General features: G+C 50.9%; 1 protein-coding gene across 1 annotated transcript in view; it reads right to left on the bottom strand.

Annotated features, from left to right (window-relative positions):
• Window positions 1-19,681, bottom strand: part of BMP7 (bone morphogenetic protein 7) — an 85,395-nt gene that overhangs the window by 24,430 nt on the left and 41,284 nt on the right. The window contains exon 3 of the mRNA XM_065921742.1: window positions 3,171-3,319. Coding sequence (XP_065777814.1) covers window positions 3,171-3,319 — 149 coding nt within the window. The remainder of the gene's footprint in view (window positions 1-3,170; window positions 3,320-19,681) is intronic.

Here is a 19,681-nt window from a genome sequence, read left to right as displayed (position 1 = left end):
AAATAATATTTTCAGCTTTCTGAGCCATAGTGTCGCTGTCACAACTACTCAAATCTGTTGTTACAGCACAAAAGCAGGCTCAGGTGATGCATAAACCAGTTAGTGTGACTGTGGAATACTAAAACTTTATTTATGGACACCAAACTGTAAATCTCATATAATCTTGTGTGTCACAAAATAGTCTTCTTTTTAAAATTTTTCTCAGCCATTAAAAAATTTGAAAACAATTCTTAGCTCACAGGCACCCCAGAACAGGCTGGAGGCTGAATTTGGTCCACCGTGCATAATTTGGCAATCAGGTATGGAACAATGGGAAACTACAGTACCTTCTAGGACCCCACTAAAAAGTGTTAGGGGCACAGAAAGTGGAAGGTTTGGTGGGGGAGGGAAGCTTGGGGGAAACCATCAGTAGCAAGACTAGACTGGAAAGAAGACAAACGTGGCCCTAAACTCTGTGACAGTTCCCATGCAGCACGTGACCATAGATAATTCTGGAGAAAAAATTACAAAATGTATCTACGCTGCCTAAGTCTACTTGGCAAAACCCAGCATTAACCACAGTACAAAGAAAAACTAAAAACTGGAACAATATTTACAGCTCAGATCACAAAAATGTCCCTAAAATGTAAAGCAGAGAATGCTCAACACCCTCTGCAAGCAATGGACAGAGGAGACGGACAAGGAAGAAACGACAAATTTAGAGGAAGGGCTCAGCCTCGCATAGAGGAGAGAAAAGCAAAGCAAAACTATGAGATCCCGTGTCATCTATTGGATTAGCCAAGACAGATAAGTTTGAGAGCTGGTGAAGAATACGCCTGCAGTGCGGGAGATGCATGTTTGATCTCTGGGTCGGGAAGATTCCCTGGAGGAGGATATACCACACCAGTATTCTTGCCTGGAAAATTCTAAGGGCAGAGGAGCCTGACAGGCTACAGTCCATGGGGCCACACAGAGTTGGATACGACTGAATGACTGAGCATCTTCGTTCCAACAAAGACGGGGCACCAGTGCCCTCGTGCAAATGGAATGACCTCTCAGGAGGGTAAATTGACAATACTGATCAAAACTACAGGCAGACAAGGTCATGTTTAGGAACTGTTCCTGGAGTTACACTCACTCAAGGGTCCAAGGACATATGGACTGCAGCCCGGTCTGTAAGACTGAAAGACCGGAAACTCTAGACATTCATCACGGGGGGACTGGATGAGTCACTTTTGGTGGTAGTAACAACTTCTAGGGCATGTGTATTATGAGCTGAGTCCTCTTCTCAGTCCTCACTACTCAAAGCACAGTCTGGGGACTAGCAGCCTCTACATCGCTTGGAGGGGGGCGGTGGGCGTTTGGACCACAGCCTCCTCTTTGCCCCAGACCTGCTGAACCAGAATCTGCATTTTCACAGGAAGCCCAGGGGATTCCTATGTACCTTAGGACATGATTTTTAAAACTGTTCTGTATTAATTCACTCAACCTCAGAATAACCCAATGGCCCAGGCCCTTTCATTACCTGAGTGTTGGAGATGAGGAACGGAGGCTCTGGGACATTAGGGAAATTGTCCACAGTCACACAGTGAGAGAGCAGTAGGGCTACATTCGCTCCACATGCACACAAACACACAACAGCCTTTAAAGAACAGGAAGCTCTTTAATGGTGGAAAAAGACCAGCCTCCGAGATACACTGTCAGGTGAAAAAAGCAAGGTGAAGGACACTGTATAGACTACGCCAGTATTTGGGCGGGGGAGGAAAAAGCAGACTCTATACATTTAATGGCTTAGATACCCAGAAGTCATCCTTGAAAAGAAGTGAAAGTAGCTCAGTCGTGTCCAACTCCTTGCAACCCCGTGGACTATACAGTCCATGGAATTCTCCAGGCCAGAATACTGGAGTGGGTAGCCTTTCCCTTCTCTAGGTGATCTTCCCAACCCAGGGACTAAACCCAGGTCTCCCAAATTGCAGCTGAGTCACAAGGGAAGTACTCAATAACTCAGACATAGCTGCTTCTGGGAGGCGGAATGCAGAAGCTGGAGGAAGGACGTCAGAGGGAAACTATTCAGCGTTGCACACATCTGGAACTTAAACTTTGAGCCTGGAACATGCATTGTTTAATACCTGTACTAATATATGGGCTTCCCTAGCGTCTCAGACGGTAAAGAACCCTCCTGCAATGCTGAAGACCCAGGTTCAATCCCTGGGTCGGGAAGATCGCCTAGAGAAGGGCATGGCAACCCACTCCAGTATTCTCGCCTGGAGAATCCCATGGACAGAGGAGCCTGGTGGGCTACAGTCCATGGGGGTCACAAAGAGTTGGACACAACTGAGTAACTGACACAACATAACACACTGAAATATAACTTTTTAAAAACTGGTGTAAGGAAGACATCACACATCCTAAAACCACCCCACTTCATAAGAAATAGACTTTGTGGAAGGAGAAATTGACACAGCCGGGCCCACCCTACTGCTCCTCTTGCCTCCCTGTCTGCCCTTCTCAGAAAACAGGGCCATGGCATGTGGGAGAGGTTCTGGGGGAGGGCAAACAGTAGGTTCTCCAAGTATTCAGGATTCGGCACTACATTCAGTCTCTTGGAAGGGGGTTCAGGCCTCACACCAGTGCAGTGTCCTTCACTGGGGTGATTTTGCCCTGCAGGGGACATCTGACAATATCTGGAGACATTTTTCATGTCACAAGTGGGGGAGGCTACTGGCTTCTAGTGGGGAGAGGCCAGGGATACCATGAAACATCCTACACAGCCCAGGACATCCCAGGATGTCCTGTGTCCTGAGTTTGAGGGGCCTGCATCAGCACAGCTCAGATGTTGCATGTGCGAGCATCACTAGGGGCTCAGCTGAAGTGCAGGTTCAGATAGGGCAGGCCTGGGATGGACCAGAGAGTGCGTTTCTAATGGCGGGGGCCGGGGGGGCAACCTGTGCTGCTCTGAAGCCACACTTGGAGCAATGAGGCCTTACCCAACCCAGCTTTGGCCAACAGTATAAATGCCATATGAAAAAGGGGTAGGGACTGCTTTTATTTGGATTAGAAGGCTGGACGGGAAGTGCTGATGAGGGAGGGAGCAGAGGAAACTTGGTCCTAATAGACATGAGTTGAGATCCCCCCGGGATCTACAGTTGCGGGCTGCATCAGCACGTGCTGGGTGCTGGCCGGGGGCTTACCGTCCAGAGTCTCCACCGACAACTGCAGGCCCAGGTTGTGCCGCGGGTTGACCACCCAGTGGTTGCTGGTGGCCGTGATGTCAAAAACGAGCCAGCCCTCCTCTGAGGCCCAGAGGGTGCGGCTGTCGAGCAGGAACAGGTCGGACTCCCTGCAAGAGAGGAGAGAGACGCAGGCTCCAGGTCAGCAGGTCGTGGCTCGGTCACCCCCATCAGTCAGTCAGCCACTGGTGCGTGGGAGGACTTTGTGAGTGGGGGAGCTGGCAGGGGGTCTGCCAGTCTCTCTCCCGACAAAGTGCGTTCATCTGACCAAGATCCAGCCATGGAGACCCCTGATGGGAGACAGAGTGCAGAACGGGGGTAAAGAGATACACAGAGGAGACAAGCAGCTGCTAGGAGACAGACGTGCCCTTCAGATTTGTTGGGGGTGACAGAGGATGAGACGGTTGGATGGCATCACTGACTCAATGGACATGGGTTTGAGCAAGCTCCGGGAGATGTGAAAGACAGGGAAGCCTGGTGTGCTACAGTCCAGGAGATCGCAGAGAGTCAGACACGCCTGAGTGAATGAACAACCACATCTATGTTGAGGGGATACCAGTGGGACAGAGCACAGCAAGGCAGGAATCTCGCCATCTCCATGATGCTAGAAGTCTCAGGGGACAGAAGTTCACCCTTGTTCACTTATTCACCACCTGCCAGGCACTGTCCCAAGGGCTCTACACATGTTGTCTCGTTCAGTTCTTACAACACTAAATTGTGGGGGTGTTACCATCTCTGATGGATCCATGATAAAACCATGACTCGCCCAAGGTCACTTAGCCAGGAAGATGCTAGACCAGGGGCTTCAGCACTGGCAACTGAGCACCAGTGCAGAGATGCTCCTCATTTCCACACTATATAATTTCTTCATGAGGCCACCAAGCATTAGGAAGTGGACCCCCAGACTAACATCATTAGTAGAGGGAGTACTTTAGTTCTCTTCCTCAGACTTGTAGTAGCAAAATGGTTAAAACCACAATTGACCTCGTACAGATGAAGGGTGAATGGATGAAGGTGGATGGTGGGTTGGATAGATGGAAGATGGATGAAAGGATGGATGATGGTGAACGATGGATGAATAGAAGAAAGATGGATGGATGGATGAAAGCATTTTTACATTCCTAGACAGTAGAATTCTAGTATATAAGATATCATAATGTCCCTTTTGCAACTTTCAATTACAAGAATTCAAAACAAATGTTTTGAGTCCTTTGACAGTCAGTTAGTACATCTGAGCTCCTATACTGTACCAGGCAGTGGGTACAGTGATGAACAGCATCCAACCAGTTCCTGCTCCAAGGTATTGACAATCTTTTTCATACTGGGGGGAATCTAATTTTCCTGGGAAATTACATGGCTCAGTTGGTAAAGAATCTGCCTGCAATGGAGGAAATCCAGGTTCAATCCCTGGGTCAGGAAGATCCCCTGAAGAAGGAAATGGCAACCCACTCCAGGATTCTTGCCTGGGAAATGCCATGGACAGAGGAGCCTGGCAGGCTACCATCCACAGGGTTGCAAAGAACCAGACACGACTGAGCAACTAAACCACCACCACCATGCATGTGACTGAGATACGACTTCCAAGCTCATGGACAAGAAGCAGAGCCACAAGACAAGATGGTGCCTTGTCTCTTAGTCAGCCAAACCACAGTCTCTTGTGACTGTAGGACATTCACTGCCTCTGTAATACAGAGAGATCAGAGGAGCAAGGAAGACTTTTTAGAGCCACAGAACATTTTGAGGATGCTGTTTAACTTTCACGGCCAAACTGAATTAAGATAAGGAGACAGTCTTCTGTGACCCATTTACTTCTATTTTTTTCCCAGGGGCCCTTTCAGATGTAGCTTCAAAATTGACTTGGAGAAGGATGTTCACACAGATTCCAAGTGAGAATTTCCACTGTCTTCATCTCCAATTTGCCTTGATGGCTTTCCTAGCTATGGAGAGTTATCAAGACTGTCAACGAACCAGCTCGCTGCTCTCAACAATTAACAGATGAGAGAAGAAACACACTCCGAAACAACCCCCTCACTCGCTCAGGCTCCCAGGGCCCCAGCAGGAAACCTCCACACTGCAGCACAGAAGTCATCAACCTGGGTGGCGTCTTTGCCAGAACATTGTTATTTGCAGGAAAATGTGACCAGATATCCGGATAGGCCCTGATGGACAGTAAAACAATGAATAGTAACTCAGGGAACAGATTCAGACCTCTGGAGAGAGAGCGCTTTGCCAAACGATACTAAACGTTCTCTTATTACAGCCGGGACACTGAGGGCCAGATGTTACAGGCGAGTGTTGACTCATAGTGAATCAACGTGCATGCGAGCGCAGTCTCCCTCCCCTGAGTCCTGGTTCGCCATGTGTTCCAGCCTTTCTGGGAAGAGCCAAGCCTTCGTGGAAGGCATTGGGACAGGACAGCCCTGTCGAGGCGGGAGAGTGGGGTGCTCATACAGGCTCTGCTTTGAGACAGAGGGCTCAGCCCCAGGTTGGCCCCATGAACAGGACAAGTAAGAAATCACTCAGCATCCATGTCCAGACAGATGGCTGGGAAAGTGCGAATTTCTCGACACCACCTGGAGCATCTTATTAGAACACAATGGCTCTTCCACCAGGAGGAAGGAACAAGCCCTTTGTGACATGTGTATTCACCACAAACACACCGACCCCCCCTGACTCAGCCCAGGTGAGAGCAGAACCTGGACAGTCAGGGTGGGGACCCTGTGTGTGCCAAGTCACCTCAGTCCTGTCCGACACTTTGCAACCCCGTGGACAGTGGCCCATCAGGTTCCTCTGTCCATGGAGTCTCCAGGCAAGGATACTGGAGTGGGTTGCCATGCCCTTCTCCAGGAGATCTTCCCAACCCAAGGGCTGAACTCGTGTCTTACAGCTTCTCAACTGGCAGGCGGATTCTTTGCCACTAATGCCACCTGGATTTCAGGGAACCTAAATGCCCTCTCTCCCCTTTGCCACTGCTGAGAATCTAGGTGCGTTCTGTGCACCAGCTCCCTGATCTCCAACAATCAGGTTATTGTTCCCATTTTATACATGAGTAGAGTGAGGTTTAGTGAGGGGAGGCCAAAAGTCCACATTGATAAACCTTATAAGTGAGAGAACTAGGACACAGTGCTGGAAGCGTGACCTGAGGACTTGGGCACTTAAGCCTCGTCACCTCCTTAGCTCACCCTCTCACCAAGGGGGCAAGAGATCAGGAGGTTGTTCAGTTCTGCACGATGCATGTTATTGTCACAACATTGTGGGGAGCAGAGAAAATATTAGAGAAGGGGCATGGGATGAAGTCCAGGCAGCAGGGAATGCAGGAAGCAAGTAGGGCAAGCCAGTTGACTGCAGAGCCTCAGTTTCCTCCTCTGTAAAATGGCCAGAATGCCCTCTCCTGCAGCAGGTGAGGGAGCTGAGGGAAGATTACTCTAAGGACAAACTCCCAAGGCTCTTGGAGCATTGCTATAGTTACTCCAAGTCATGCCAGTGTTGGTGCACAGTCCCTGCTAGACAGTAAGAAATTCTAGGATGGGGACTTTATCCTGGTCCCAGTCCTTATGTGATTTCCTAAGATCCCCAGAACAACAGACCACATATCCACTCAAACAGCGTTCACCTTTGACGCCAACATTCATCAAAGTGTATCAGGATGTTCACAGTGGTGCATTGTCTGCAAACATGCCATCAACAATTCCTCCTCTCCCTCCCCATGTGCAGCGCTCTCGTAAATTGGGAAGTCTGCTCACACCTCTCACAGCTGCAGTGACCATCTGACTCGCTGTGGACCAGTGGGAAGGAGGCCCTGCCATGTCCAGGGCAAGAACACAAAAGGCATCTCGGATCTGCTCTGCTGCCCACTGGACTGGCAACCCTGACTCCTCTACTGGGGAGAGAGAAGGCACAGAAGGGGAACAGGGCAGAGGCTGTGGAGCAGGAGGGCCTACGAGGGGAGAAAAAGAAAGAAACCAAACCAGCCCTCATGGGAGGTGCATCTAGGGCGTTCCGGCCCCAGCCAAGCTCCCAGCTTTACTGGGGACTGCAACAGACACTATCAAGAGTAGAAAAACTGCCCGGCTGAGCCCTGCCCAAATTCCTGAGCAATTAAACGACTGTTGTTCTAGCCACTGCGTTGTGGGTGGCTTGTTCACCACAGAGATAGAACCCAAACAACAGTCACGCTGTTCAGAACAGAAAAACGGACAACTAACCATCCACTGAGAGGGACAGACATGTGAGAACAGAGAGCACATCCCAGAGCTTCACAGCTCCATCAAAGGATGTACTTGTTGACAAGGGGGATATAAGGTATTAAGTAAGAAGGTGTCATAAACAGGATGTGTAATTTGCAAATTTCTGGGAAAATATAATATGCGAACACTGGTTAAGAAAAAAAGAAATAGAAAATTCGAGTCAAGTTACTCAATATGTACTAGTGAATTGAAATAGGAGTAAAACACCTTCCCCAATCCATACCCAGATGGTTTGATATGTATTTTTACCAAGTTCACCAAATTATTAAGAGAAAATTGCTTCATATACAAACTGGTCAAGAAAACCCAAGAGGCAAATTGAGACGCTATATTGTAAAGCTAGCCTGATTCCAAAGATGGAGGAGGCCAATTTGAACAGACATTTCTTTAAAGATACACAAATGGCCAGTAAAGACACAAACAGAGGGTCAACATCATTAGCCACTGCTGTTTGTTGTTTAGTCGCTAAGTCCTATCCAGCTCTTTGCAACCCCATGGAACACTGGAGTGGGTTGCCATTTCCTACTCCAGGGAATCTTCCTGACCCAGGGATCGAACTAGCGTCACTGTGTCTCCTGCATTGGCAGGCGAATTCTTTACTACTGAACCACTGGGAAAGCCCCTTAAACAACACAACTCTGAATATACTAAAAACTAATGAATAATACGTTTTACAAGGTTGACTAGATGATGGTATGTGAATTATATCTCAGTGAAGCCATATTTTAAAAAGTGAATAAAGCCAAGCTAAGTTCAAAATATAGAGCACAGTGTCATGATGCTAACAACTTTTTCTAAGCTGACACACCTATATGTAGGGAACCTAAACACAAATTCTCCGGAGCTGCAGCAACAGTTCCTTGTGAAGGGTGTTTCTCTCCTCTACACACAAATCAACATTGGCTCAAGTCAGCAAGCACCATCTGTTTCTGAAAGAAGTGAGACAGTACAAGTTTGCATATTTTCATGTTTTACTGGGTCAGTGGAGCAAACCCCGGCACGGTGGCTGGCCTGGCTTCACCTCCTCTTTGGGGTGGGGACAGTTCTGCCCACTCCTCCAGGCTCACAGAGGCAGCCGGGCTGGGAAACAAACTTAACCTTCCAACGAAAGAAACATCGGGAGACCCCGAAAGCAGACTTCTCCCTTCCTGAAACCCAGGCTCCCCCAAATCCTTGCTCTGTGTGAGGCACAAACCACCAGTGATCCCAATTCTGTGGTGGGGAGGGGTGTCAATATTTAACCACCGGCCTGGGGACACCGTGGATTTCCCTGGTGGCTCAGATGGCAAAGAGTCTGCTTGTCATACAGGAGATCTGAGTTCGATTCCTGGGTCAGGAAGATCCCCTGGAGAAGAGAATGGCAATCCACTCCAGTTTTCTTGCCTGGAGAATTCCATGGACAGAGGAGCCTGGTGGGCTATGGTCCCTGGGGTCATAAAGAGTCTGAAATTGACTGCCTACCTAACACCTTCACTTTTCACTGGGGTCAGAGTACTGCTGGGGCTTGTAGGCTCCCCCTCCCAGGGACACCCAGGAGAGAGCTGAAATTTAACCCACAGGGGGAAGCAGGAGGAAGCCCATACCATCACCTGACCCAGTTTCCAGCATCTCAACCCACCTCCCTCTGGAAAGTCCTACCATGACGGAAAAGTGGGTATTTTAAAATCTCCAGCGTGGGAAGGTGGAAAGTCCTTTTCTTTCTGCCCCTTCCCGGCTTTTTTTTTCTGCCCTGTGGTTCCTTAGAGACTATTTAGAGACTGTGATCTCAAGGAGGGCCTTCGCCCACGACCCATTTCTGGAGCAGTAGAGCCCCACGCAGGATGCAAGATGCCAACCGCTCCGACCAGGGCCTCGGAGAAATCATTAACACTTTGCACACACTTAGCTCCTGGGAACACAAGCCTGAAACTGGCTGGATGGGAAGCCTGAGGATTCCTCTGGCCCCCAGGCTCTGCAGGCAGGAGCACGAACTACGGTCCAGGGGCTGTGAGTGCATCCCACCTGAGGACAAGTAAACCCTGAGGAAGGACCCTCAGGGTGAGCAAGACAAAGGAAAGCATCAGATTCGAGGGATGAGGCTGTCCAGGGAGGTCATTCCTTGAAAAGTGTCTCCTGAGGGAGGCCAGAAGGGTGAGCAGGGCTGATGTAGCCCAGGGCAGGAAGTGTGTTCCAACAGAGGGAACAGAATGTGCAAAGTCTCCTGAGAGAGGCAACCATGAAGGGGTTGCGGGAGCTTGGTAATAAGCACAGGGGTGGGCGGTGGCACGAACCTGCAGGGCGGCCTCTGGCCACAGGAAGGTTCTGATGCTGGGAGAGCTGGGCGGCTGGCAAGAGTTTTAAGCAGGGAATGGAAACAAATGGCTTTGGGTAGACTCTCCCTAAGGCTTCCCAGGTGGCTCAGTGGTAAAGAATCTACCTGCCAATGCAGAAAACTCAGGTTTGATCCCTGGGTTGGGAAGATCCCCACTCCAGTATTCTTGTCTGGAGAACCCCATGGACAGAGGAGCTTGGCGGGCTACAGTCCATGGGGTTCACAAAGAGTCAGACACGGCCGAGCAACTAAGCACAGAACATAGACTCTCCCTCAGCCCTGCTCTGATCCTCACCCTCACCCTCACCCTCACCCTCACCCTATGGCTCTTTGGGAAACTGCAGGGCTGGACATTTTACCTTTAAAACCTTGCATGTTGTAAATGGTTTCTGGGCCTCGAGAACACTCCTCAGAAGGCAGTGAGCGATGGAGAGGCCAGAGCTTTCCCAGACTAACTCGATGTCATGGAGGGGCAGCAGGCCACGGCGCTGCTAAGGGTGAGTCAGGTTGGGAAGGCAGCAGCCCCGCCACCAGGCACCTGGAGTCAGCCCAGCCGGCAAACACCAGCCCTGCAGGGAAGCAGGAAGGAGATCAAAGGAGCCCACAGAGGAAGTGGGGCGTGGCCGCCCTGAGGCTCTCAGTCCTGGGAGTGCCCCTCCAGGCAGGGGAGGACCCAGCCCAGATCCCAGCACCCCACTGGGCTTCAGGGAATGCCCCATCTTTCTTCCAAGTCACCCAGACAGTCCCTGGTGACCCCAGGACGGGAAGATGAAGTCAGGGAGGTCCAAGGCTTTTTTTAAACTTTTTTATTTCTTAAGGCTGCGCCTATACAGGAAGCCTAAAATTAAGTCATTTGGGGAGAAAGGTGGAAAAATACACACACTAAAGCACAATATCCTCCCGCAGCCAGAGCACGAGTCACCAGCCCACAGCTTCCCCACCCCAGGACTGTCTGTCTGTCTGTCTCCCTCCTCTTTTCCCTTCCCCATCCACCTACCAGGGCATTCACAGGAGGGTCAAGAACACTCCTTCCCAGAGCCCTAGAGGCCTATGTTATCAAAGTCAGGATGCAGATCAGCAGTCATTAAGGTCTGGGTCTCCGCTGCCCCATTTGCAAGAGGATGGATTTGCAGTTTGCCAAGCTCTCAGAAACTGTCTCCCACAAATAAAGTATCGAGAGAGGAAAATGAACAGGTTGAAGATCACAAAGTTCCAGACCAGAAAGCACCAAAAGAAAGCACCAGAAAGCACTAAGAGATTTCACGATGCACATCAGCTCTTGAAAGGCTCTGAGAGATCCTTGACTATAAACAAACTATATATACTTCTTGGGACTATAAAGAAAGCTGAGCGCTGAAGAATTGATGTTTTTGAACTGTGGTGTTGCAGGGAGACTCTTGAGAGTCTCCAACCAGTCAATCCTAAAGGAAACCAGTCCTGAATATTCATTGGAAGGACTGATGCTGAAGCTGAAACTCCAATACTTTGGCCACCTGAAGGGAAGAACTGAGTCACCGGAAAAGACCCTGATGCTGGAAAGATTGAAGGCAGGAGAATGGGACAACAGAGGATGAGATGGTTGGATGGTATCATCAACTCAATGAACATGAGTTTGAGCAAGCTTTGGGAACTGGTGATGGACAGGGAAGCCTGGAGTGCTTCAGTCCATGGGGTGGCAAAGAGTTGGACATGACTGAGTGACTGAACTAAGAGATCCTGCTGCAAAGCACTGTCTCCTCTCGCCATGGAGAGTGCTTGCAGAGGCTCTGAACTTACGTACACATGCAGATCATGGGGGCCTGTGGTGGACAGCAATGAGGACTGGAACTAAAAATGGGATATAGCTACCAGCTGGAGAAAATAGCCAGGAGATCTAAGTGGAGCTCAAGATTCTCCCCAGGGTAGATCATACTCTGAGGAGGTCAGGGATGTAGGAATGTGGCGAAAGGCTTTGGGTCCTAGGAAAGTTGAAATCAAATCACCCGCAGAGTGACCCTGGGAAGGCTCTTTTGTTTGTAAAGTGGGGATAATGATGAGGACTATTCTAAGGATGCATTAACTGAGATAGTTGAGGTGCCTGCATGGAGCTGAAGGCTCAAGGCTCTAGGGTACAGCAGAGCTCACTCACAACCACATTGTTCTGCCCCTCCAAGAGGCGGTAGACTTAGAACAGGCCTGGCATGGAAACGGCCCATTGAACCCCACAATACCTAAGAGGCAAGTCCTGTTGGCCCCTTTCACAGGCAGGAGAGTGAGGCTCAGGGGAGCTTACAGAGCTCCTGGGTTGGAGGGAGAGCAGCCACCTAAAGGAATCTCAGCATCCTCTTTCCACCTTTCTGGTCCCTCCCTGCTTCCATCCCCAGTAGCCTTGCTGGGCCTTCAGAACCTCCATTCTGAACAGATCACCACCCTGCCCTAAGCCCTTTATTAGCTCTTAGAATAAAAAAGCCAAATTCCCCGCTGTGTTTCATGAAAAAGGAGAGGATGTTCCCAAACTGGGAAACACTGGGGAGAGAAAGGAGGCACTGTTAACTCCAGGTGGGAACAGGGGGGCATTTTGTCACCCTTCCTATAGGCTCTGGGGGGGTCTGGTCCCCATGCCCCTCCAACTCCTGCTCCCACCCCAGTGTTCTTCTGTCTGCCCCCCAGGGCTCCAAACACCCCAGCCTCCTTTCAAGCTTTCATCTGGGCCAGACTCCACCCACTCCAGGCCATGGTCCATGCTGTTCCCACTGCCTGGAACACTGTTCCCTGTCCTTTTTCCCCTGTCACACCTGGACACCCTGCAATCCCCCAGTGAGGCTCCTGCCTGATGGGCGCATCCTCATCCAGCCTCACATCCTCTCCTTTCCAGCACTCAGGTTGGAGCTGAAATGTGCTCGTATGGTTCTCAGGTTTTCCTCTCACCCCAGCACACTGTAAGCTCCTCAGTGGCAGGAACCAGTCCTGCTTTGCTCACCTCTGTTGGAGCCCCAGGATCTAGCAACCAGCACAGCACACAGTAGGTCTCAAAGACCTTTGAATGAATGTGCTGCTAATCGGAGTTTCTTTTCAGGCAAGGAGGGTTTCTGGTGTCACTTTCTGTAGTTTTATGTTACTAAAAAAAAAAAAGGAAGAGTGAATGTTGTTTCTAATGATTTGAGTGCCTCTGGGCTTCTCTTGTGGGAAATCAGTAAAGAATCCGCCTGCAGTGAAGGAGACACGGGCTTGATTCCTGGGTTGGGAAGATCCCCTGAAGGAGGAAACGGCAACTCACTCTAGTATTATTGTGCCGTTGTGCCGGAAATTCCATGGACAGAGGAGCCTGGTAGGCTACAGTCCATGGGGTCGGACACGACTGAGCAACTGAGCATGCACCCACACAAGTGCCTCCAGAGATTCCAGAGACCCACCATCCATTCCACACCCACCGGGAGTCCTATTTCAGCTCATGGGCACCAGGCTGCCTGGTCACACAGGCTGGTCCGTGCCCAGGCACCTCCATGGCCCCCACCTTGCACGGGGCCTGCCTGGGTAGTTGCCCACCCCAGGTGGAGGCTGCCTGGCCGCCTAGGCTTTACCTCCTCCACTTCTGTGCCCTCAGCCCTTGGTCAAGGTCAGTTCCTTGATCTGCATGTTGTCAGGAGAAACCCAGAGGACACAGACAGGCAGGGGACCTCGACCAGGAAGAAAGTCAACCTCCAGTTTACTTTGGGACCCAACTCTTGTTCCTGCTTATTTAAGATTCCAGGGTTTGGACCACAGAATTCCCAGAAAACTGGTGGTCTGGAATTCTGTTCATCCTGGGTATGATCCCTAAAGAAACCAAACACTGAGAAGTGAGCTATGCTGGGGATTTCAGAACTCGGAGGTGAGACATGAAGGCCCCTGGGTGCTCCCAGAACAACCAGGCCTTGTGGGGCATGTCGTGGAGCTCTGAGACGGGAAATCCCACACGCCAGGCAGCTGCCTGCGTCTGGCATCCCGGGGGTGGGCGGGCGAGACGACTCATCTTTCTAGACTTTCCCCGGTTGCTCCATTTCCTCCAGCCTCCAGCTCCAGCCCGAAATAGCACAAGGTAAATTCAGCCTCCTTCACGCACACACTCAAGGAATAAACAAACACACTCATATTGGGTCATCTTTCCTACCTTTTTTTTTTTCAAAAAAAAAAAGAACCACAGGCTGTTTTAAGATTCCAAACCCAGACGCAAAAAAGTTAAGAGAAGCTGGGAAGAAGCTGGGAAAAAGGAAATGAACTCAGCAATGGAGTTTGCAGACAGAGCAAGTGTTGTGAGGACCACAGTCCAGGTTTTCAAAAACAAAGACCAGATCCGAATAGCCCGATGTAGAGGAGGGAGGGGTGCTGAGACTGCGGCTCCTCAAAGCAGAGAGGTGACAGGAAGCAGGCAGGACACCCCCTGAGGACACACCCTGAGGACACACCCGCTGTACCCGGTATCACACGTGTCTTATGCCATTGCACTCCTGCCAGCCTTACCAGGTGGGCACACTTGTCCTCTGTTATATTTTGTCCCTCCCCTAGGAGAAGATAAATGGTAAAGCGTCTGCCCACAATGCGGGAGACCCGGGTCCGATCTCTGGGTTGGGAAGATTCCCCTGGAGGAAGAAATGGCAACCCACTCCAGTATGCTTGTCTGGAAAACCCCATGGACAGAAGAGCCTGGTAGGCTATAATCCATGGGGTCACAAAGAGTCAGACACGACTGAGTGACTTCACTTTCTTTCTTTCTTTCAGGAGAAGATCCTGAGTCAAAGGCTTGAATGCAAGTGGTTTGTCTGAGAAGTGACCCCAGGAACCACCAGGAAGGGGGTGGGAAGTGTGGCAGGGATGGAAAAAGGTCAAAATATGGAGCTGTGGGGATCTGGGGCTCACACCCGCCAGGCCCCCCGGATGCTGTCTGAACACAGCTCTGCATGCTACTTCCTGGGGCATGAGGAGGCTAGAGTCAATATCCACTTGCCCTTGACCACCTGTGACGGAAGGATGCACCAGGGGCTTGACTCCACAGTGGGTTGCATGCATCCTGGGGTCAGAGAAAGCCCTGGGGCAGGAGAGGGCAGTGCCAAGCAGAAGCGTCTAGACTGTGGCTCCAGCCAGCCGTCACAGGGAGGAAGGATGGAGGCCTTGTCCCAGGTCACAACTGGTGAGGTCAACACAGCAGGTGTGCCCATCCTGGGCAGCCAGGAATTCCGTCCCCGTGATGATCTGTAGGGGTGCCTGTGGGCGTGGGGCCTTGGAGAGAAGACCCAGGGATGAAGGGGAAGCCAGTGGGTGGTCCCTCTTATAGGAATCAAGACTACGGACCTCATGGATTCTTCTCCTAGGAAGGAGGAGGGATGTGCCCCGACCCCTGCACATGTAAAGGTCTCTCAGTCATGTCTGACTTTTGTGACCCCAAAAGACTGTACATGGGCTGTACAGTCCATGAAATTCTTCAGGCCAGAATACTGCAGTGGGTAGCCTTTCCCTTCTCCAGGGGATCTTCCCAACCCAGGGATTGAACCCAGGTCTCCCTCACTGCAGACAGGTTCTTTACCAGCTGAGCCACAAGGGGAAGCCCAAGAGTACTGGAGTGGGTAGCCTTTCCCTTCTCCAGGGGCTCTTCCCAACCCAGGAATTGAATCGGGGTCTCCTGCATTGCAGGCAGATTCTTTACCAACTGACATGTGAGGGAAGCCCGCCCTACATGTGTAATGCTGGGAGACGTTCTCCAAGGGCTCTGCTGGAAGATGCTCTCCAAGGAGACACCCTAGTTTTCTTCCTTCAACAAGGACTGGCTTCTCTGGGAGCTGCTCCTTTGAACCTTTGTCCCACCTGAAAACCTGACTCACAAACCATCCCGCACCCCCATTCCCCCAGCCTGTGGACCCAACCCTGGAGCCAAAGATTAAGCCCAAATCCCTTACCCACAGCATCAAGGGGAAATGAGACATCTGCTTTTGGACCCAAGTGTCATCTTTAAAAAGTCCCTAGCTAGGCTCTGAGGAAGAGCCCCCAAAATTTAAAATCCTACTCCCTTAAAGGCTCTCATCATCTCATCATCTTGAGTTTTCACTCAAGAAGAGGAACCACAGCATGTGTGTCAGGCACCAGGGGTGCAATGGTTGAAGGCCCCAGAGGCCACAGGCTGAGGACCCGGCGATCTTGACCACCTGTGTGCAGGTTTGGAGGATACGGGTGTCAAGTTGGATTTTGAAAGAGGTAAGGTTGAGACAGACAAGCAACAGTAGCAGAGAATTATGGTTAAATGCTCTGTCTAAAGCTGACTGATTGTCAAGGTCACCAGGAAAAAGCAAGGTATAAGAAATCCACAGGCAAGAGGTGCCTAAGGAGACGTGATGACCAAACATCACGTGATGACCTAGAGCAGAAGGACACTGAGTAAAAGCCAAGAAAATCTGGGTCAGTTATTGACTTCAGTTCATAATAATAATGCATCAACATTGGTTCCTTAAATACAGCAAATGCACCAAACTCATGTACGTGGTTGGGCTTCCCAGGTGGCACAATGGTAAAGAATCCATCTGCCAGTACAGGAGAGGCAAGAGATGCAGGTTCAGTCCCTGGATGGGGAAGATCCCCTGAAGGAGGACATGGCAACCCACTCCGGTATTCTTGACTGGGAAATTCAGGACAAAGGAGCCTGTCAGGCTACAGTCCCCCGGGGTCACAAAGAGTCAGACATGACTGAAGCAACTTGTCACACATGCATATGCGTGGAAGATCTTAGCTCCCCGACCAGGGATTGAACCATACCCCCTGCAGTGGAGGGCGAAGTCTTAACCACTGGACCACCAGGGAAGATCCGCTCCTCCAATTGCCTCCAAATGCCCAAAGCCCTGGGTACTATAGAGGGAAAAGAAGAAAATGGTGCTGTTGCGGGCTGGCAGTTGGAAGACAAAGGAGGAGCCAATGTTTGGAAGTACTCTGAGCATCTACCCAAGTGCCAACTTCCACCCTGAACTTGAAATAACCAAGGGCTTCCTTAGTCATGGTGACTCCTTTAAAACATCCCTTTCCTGGTGAGCCTGCATTTCCCATCCTTGCTGAGTTCACATCTGAGCAGGCACTTTTCTTCCCAGCTACAGATGACCGCTCATGACCAAATTGAAAAATATTAATTCTCTCTGTCTCCTGCCAAAAAGGCTAAAGCAATTACAGGCCCTGATATGAAACACAGATGTTAATACATTTGGAAAAACAGACTCCTATAGACGAGCAGAGGTCCAAGTATGAAGTGCTTTTGGAATTAAAGCACCGGGATCAAGTTATACAGCCAGCCCCCAATACTGAAGCCCATTCTTCCAAAATTCATTCCAGCATAGGGAACCCGGGGCCAGGGCACACAGGCTGACATGTCCCCTACTTGCAAACAAGAACCAACACACCCTTGGGTACCCACTGGCACACTAACTCAAAATAATATAATTATAATCATCACAGGGAAACTTCCCTGGGATCGAAAAGTATTATAATTATGGGCAATTTTCACTTTTTGGAAATTGGGCTCAGATGCTGAAGGAAGATTGCAAGAGAGGTGTTCTCGGGTTTCAGTTCTGGAAGAGAGAACGCACTGGAAGGTTTGCGAGGATGGATGAGCCCAAGGCTAGAGGCTCGGGAAGTGAGAGAGGGACGCCAGCAGGTACCTGTTTCACATAGCCTTGTGCCAGCCCCTGCGCCTGGTGCTAAGACTCCTCGTGAAAAAGGTTGCTACCATTAGTCCATTCAGGAAGCCCATGGCTAGGAGGCTAGATCCCTCTAGCTCCATTCATGCTTATGTGTCTTGCTGAGCACCTACTGTACGCCAGGTTCCAAGCACAAAAGATGGAACAACGAGCAAAGCACACCAGATGCCTGTCCTCATGGAGAGTTTGTCTCTGGCTCTGCTCTTGAGCCACCACGATGGTCTCCACACTCCCCCTCAGATCTTGACTGAGGCCCAGTGAGGCTCATGGGGGCTCATGAGTCACCCAAGTCCATGCGGATCCCAAGCCCCTGGTCTTCACTGACTGTCCAGACAGCATCTCTGAGACAAGCGGGGCAGCTCTATTGTCTTCTCGGTCTCAGTTTCCTTGTGCAGAAAATGTTTCCCTCCCATTACCCAATTCCTAGGATTGCCATGAAGAGAAAGGGATGTGTGTATCCACCAGCCAAGGAGGAAAACCAGATATGATCAGGGACAGATACAAATGTCCTTTCCTTAATCCCTAACCTGCTTCTGCGCCTCAGTTCCCTGGCCTGCAAAATGGGGTGAATGGTGGTACTTCCCTTAGGGGCTTGGGATGGGAGGACAGTGACAGCACACTGCGAGCTCTGAGCAATCAGCTTTGTCATCGTCACCGTCGGGCAAAGACAGACAACTCCCTCAGTTCCGAGAGGTGTTAGCCAGACCGGAGCGTGCAGATTACATGGCGAATTCAGAAGGCATCGGCCAAACAAACAAGATGTAAAGAAGCAGCCCTTTCTATGAGGTGGGTCTGCAAGGGGCTGCCTCATGGGACACTTGATCACCTTGACCTTCACATTCATTAAGCATTCAATCCATGCAGTGACAGGAACAAGGCAGAGAAGAAACTCCTTACAAAGGTTCCTCAGCATCTCTATCTGTAATCTTCTCTCCCAGAAAGGTGTCTCAGCTGCCACCTGCTCACTCTGGGGACTCCCACACCAGCAAAGCATCGTCCTGGGAGAGGAGGCAGGGCAGGAGTCTCCACCCACACTGAACAGATGACAGGATTCCCACAAGGTCCCTCAGATCCTCAAAGAAGCAGGAAAGAACAGGGAACAAGTCCACTCTGGGGATACTCGGACGTGTTACATCAGAATTCTGGGGAGGGTGGGGGGGGGTGGAGGACGTCGGGGGGAGGGGGTGGACCTAGCACGTGAAATTTTACTTGATGCCTGGTTTTGAATTCCACATTTAGTGTGTGGCCTCGGGAAGGTCATCTGACCTCTCTATGCCCCATCCACAAAATGGGAGAATAAGATGTCTTGAGGATGTCATGAGGACTTAAGAGAGGGTGGGGGCAACTTGGAAGCACTAGATGCAAAGAATTTGCCACCACTGACTTGTGTCTTCCCCTGTGAAGCCAGTTTGGGGATGAGTTACAAAAGGAAATGGAAGACACAAAGATTTTAAAAGACATCAAGGCCCACATTTGCCCTAGCCCACATGACAGAGGGCCAACAGACAAGTGGTCCCGGGCTGCAGAGCAAGGCAGGCCAACTGCGATTGACCAGCACAACTTCAGCTGGACCGAGCTTGGTGTCCACTCAGCAGGGGGACCGCTGGATGCAGGTTTTTTCCAGCACAATCCCTTTAGGCACGTGAGTAGACTCTGAGGGCCCCTGGGTCCTGCTGAAGCTGCTCTGTGCAGGGATTTGGAGGGGGGCCTGGAGAAAGGCGACCAGGAGTGCCTGGGTGCCCTGGACCAGGCCACTGTCCCCTGACTTTCTAGGACATTCCAGCCATGCCTGGATAGCCAGTGCTCCCTCTTTGCCCTCTGGGGAGCTGAACCAGCAACTCCCAAGAAAATAGCTCAAAACCAGAGCTCACGCCCTGGGGCGGAGGTGCTGTGGTGCGAGGTGAGAGCCAGGAGACGCAGAACCAGGCACGTAGGCCCTCTGTGGGAGCAAGAAAACTTCAGGAGCTCCTGGAAGCCTCTACAACCAGAGCCCGACAGGACCTCTCCACTCAGCCTGCCCCTGCCCCTGTGCCACTGAGCTGTCAACCAGGGCCTGAGCCACACTCGGGAGGGGGACAGTCTTCTCTGAGAGACCAAGCAAAGAGAACGAGTCTGGGGGCCTGGAGTCTCTCCCACTTGCTCTCCTGGGCACGTGTGACGGCCCACAGAGGAGGGAGAAGAGAGAGCTCAGACAACTGTTCTCAGCTTGGGCTACCCAGTGAACCA

Source organism: Muntiacus reevesi, chromosome 2 (assembly GCF_963930625.1).
Source record: "Muntiacus reevesi chromosome 2, mMunRee1.1, whole genome shotgun sequence".
Classification (NCBI taxonomy): domain Eukaryota; kingdom Metazoa; phylum Chordata; class Mammalia; order Artiodactyla; family Cervidae; genus Muntiacus; species Muntiacus reevesi.
Note: the sequence above shows the minus strand (reverse complement) of the source record. Positions and strands in the feature narration are given on the sequence as shown.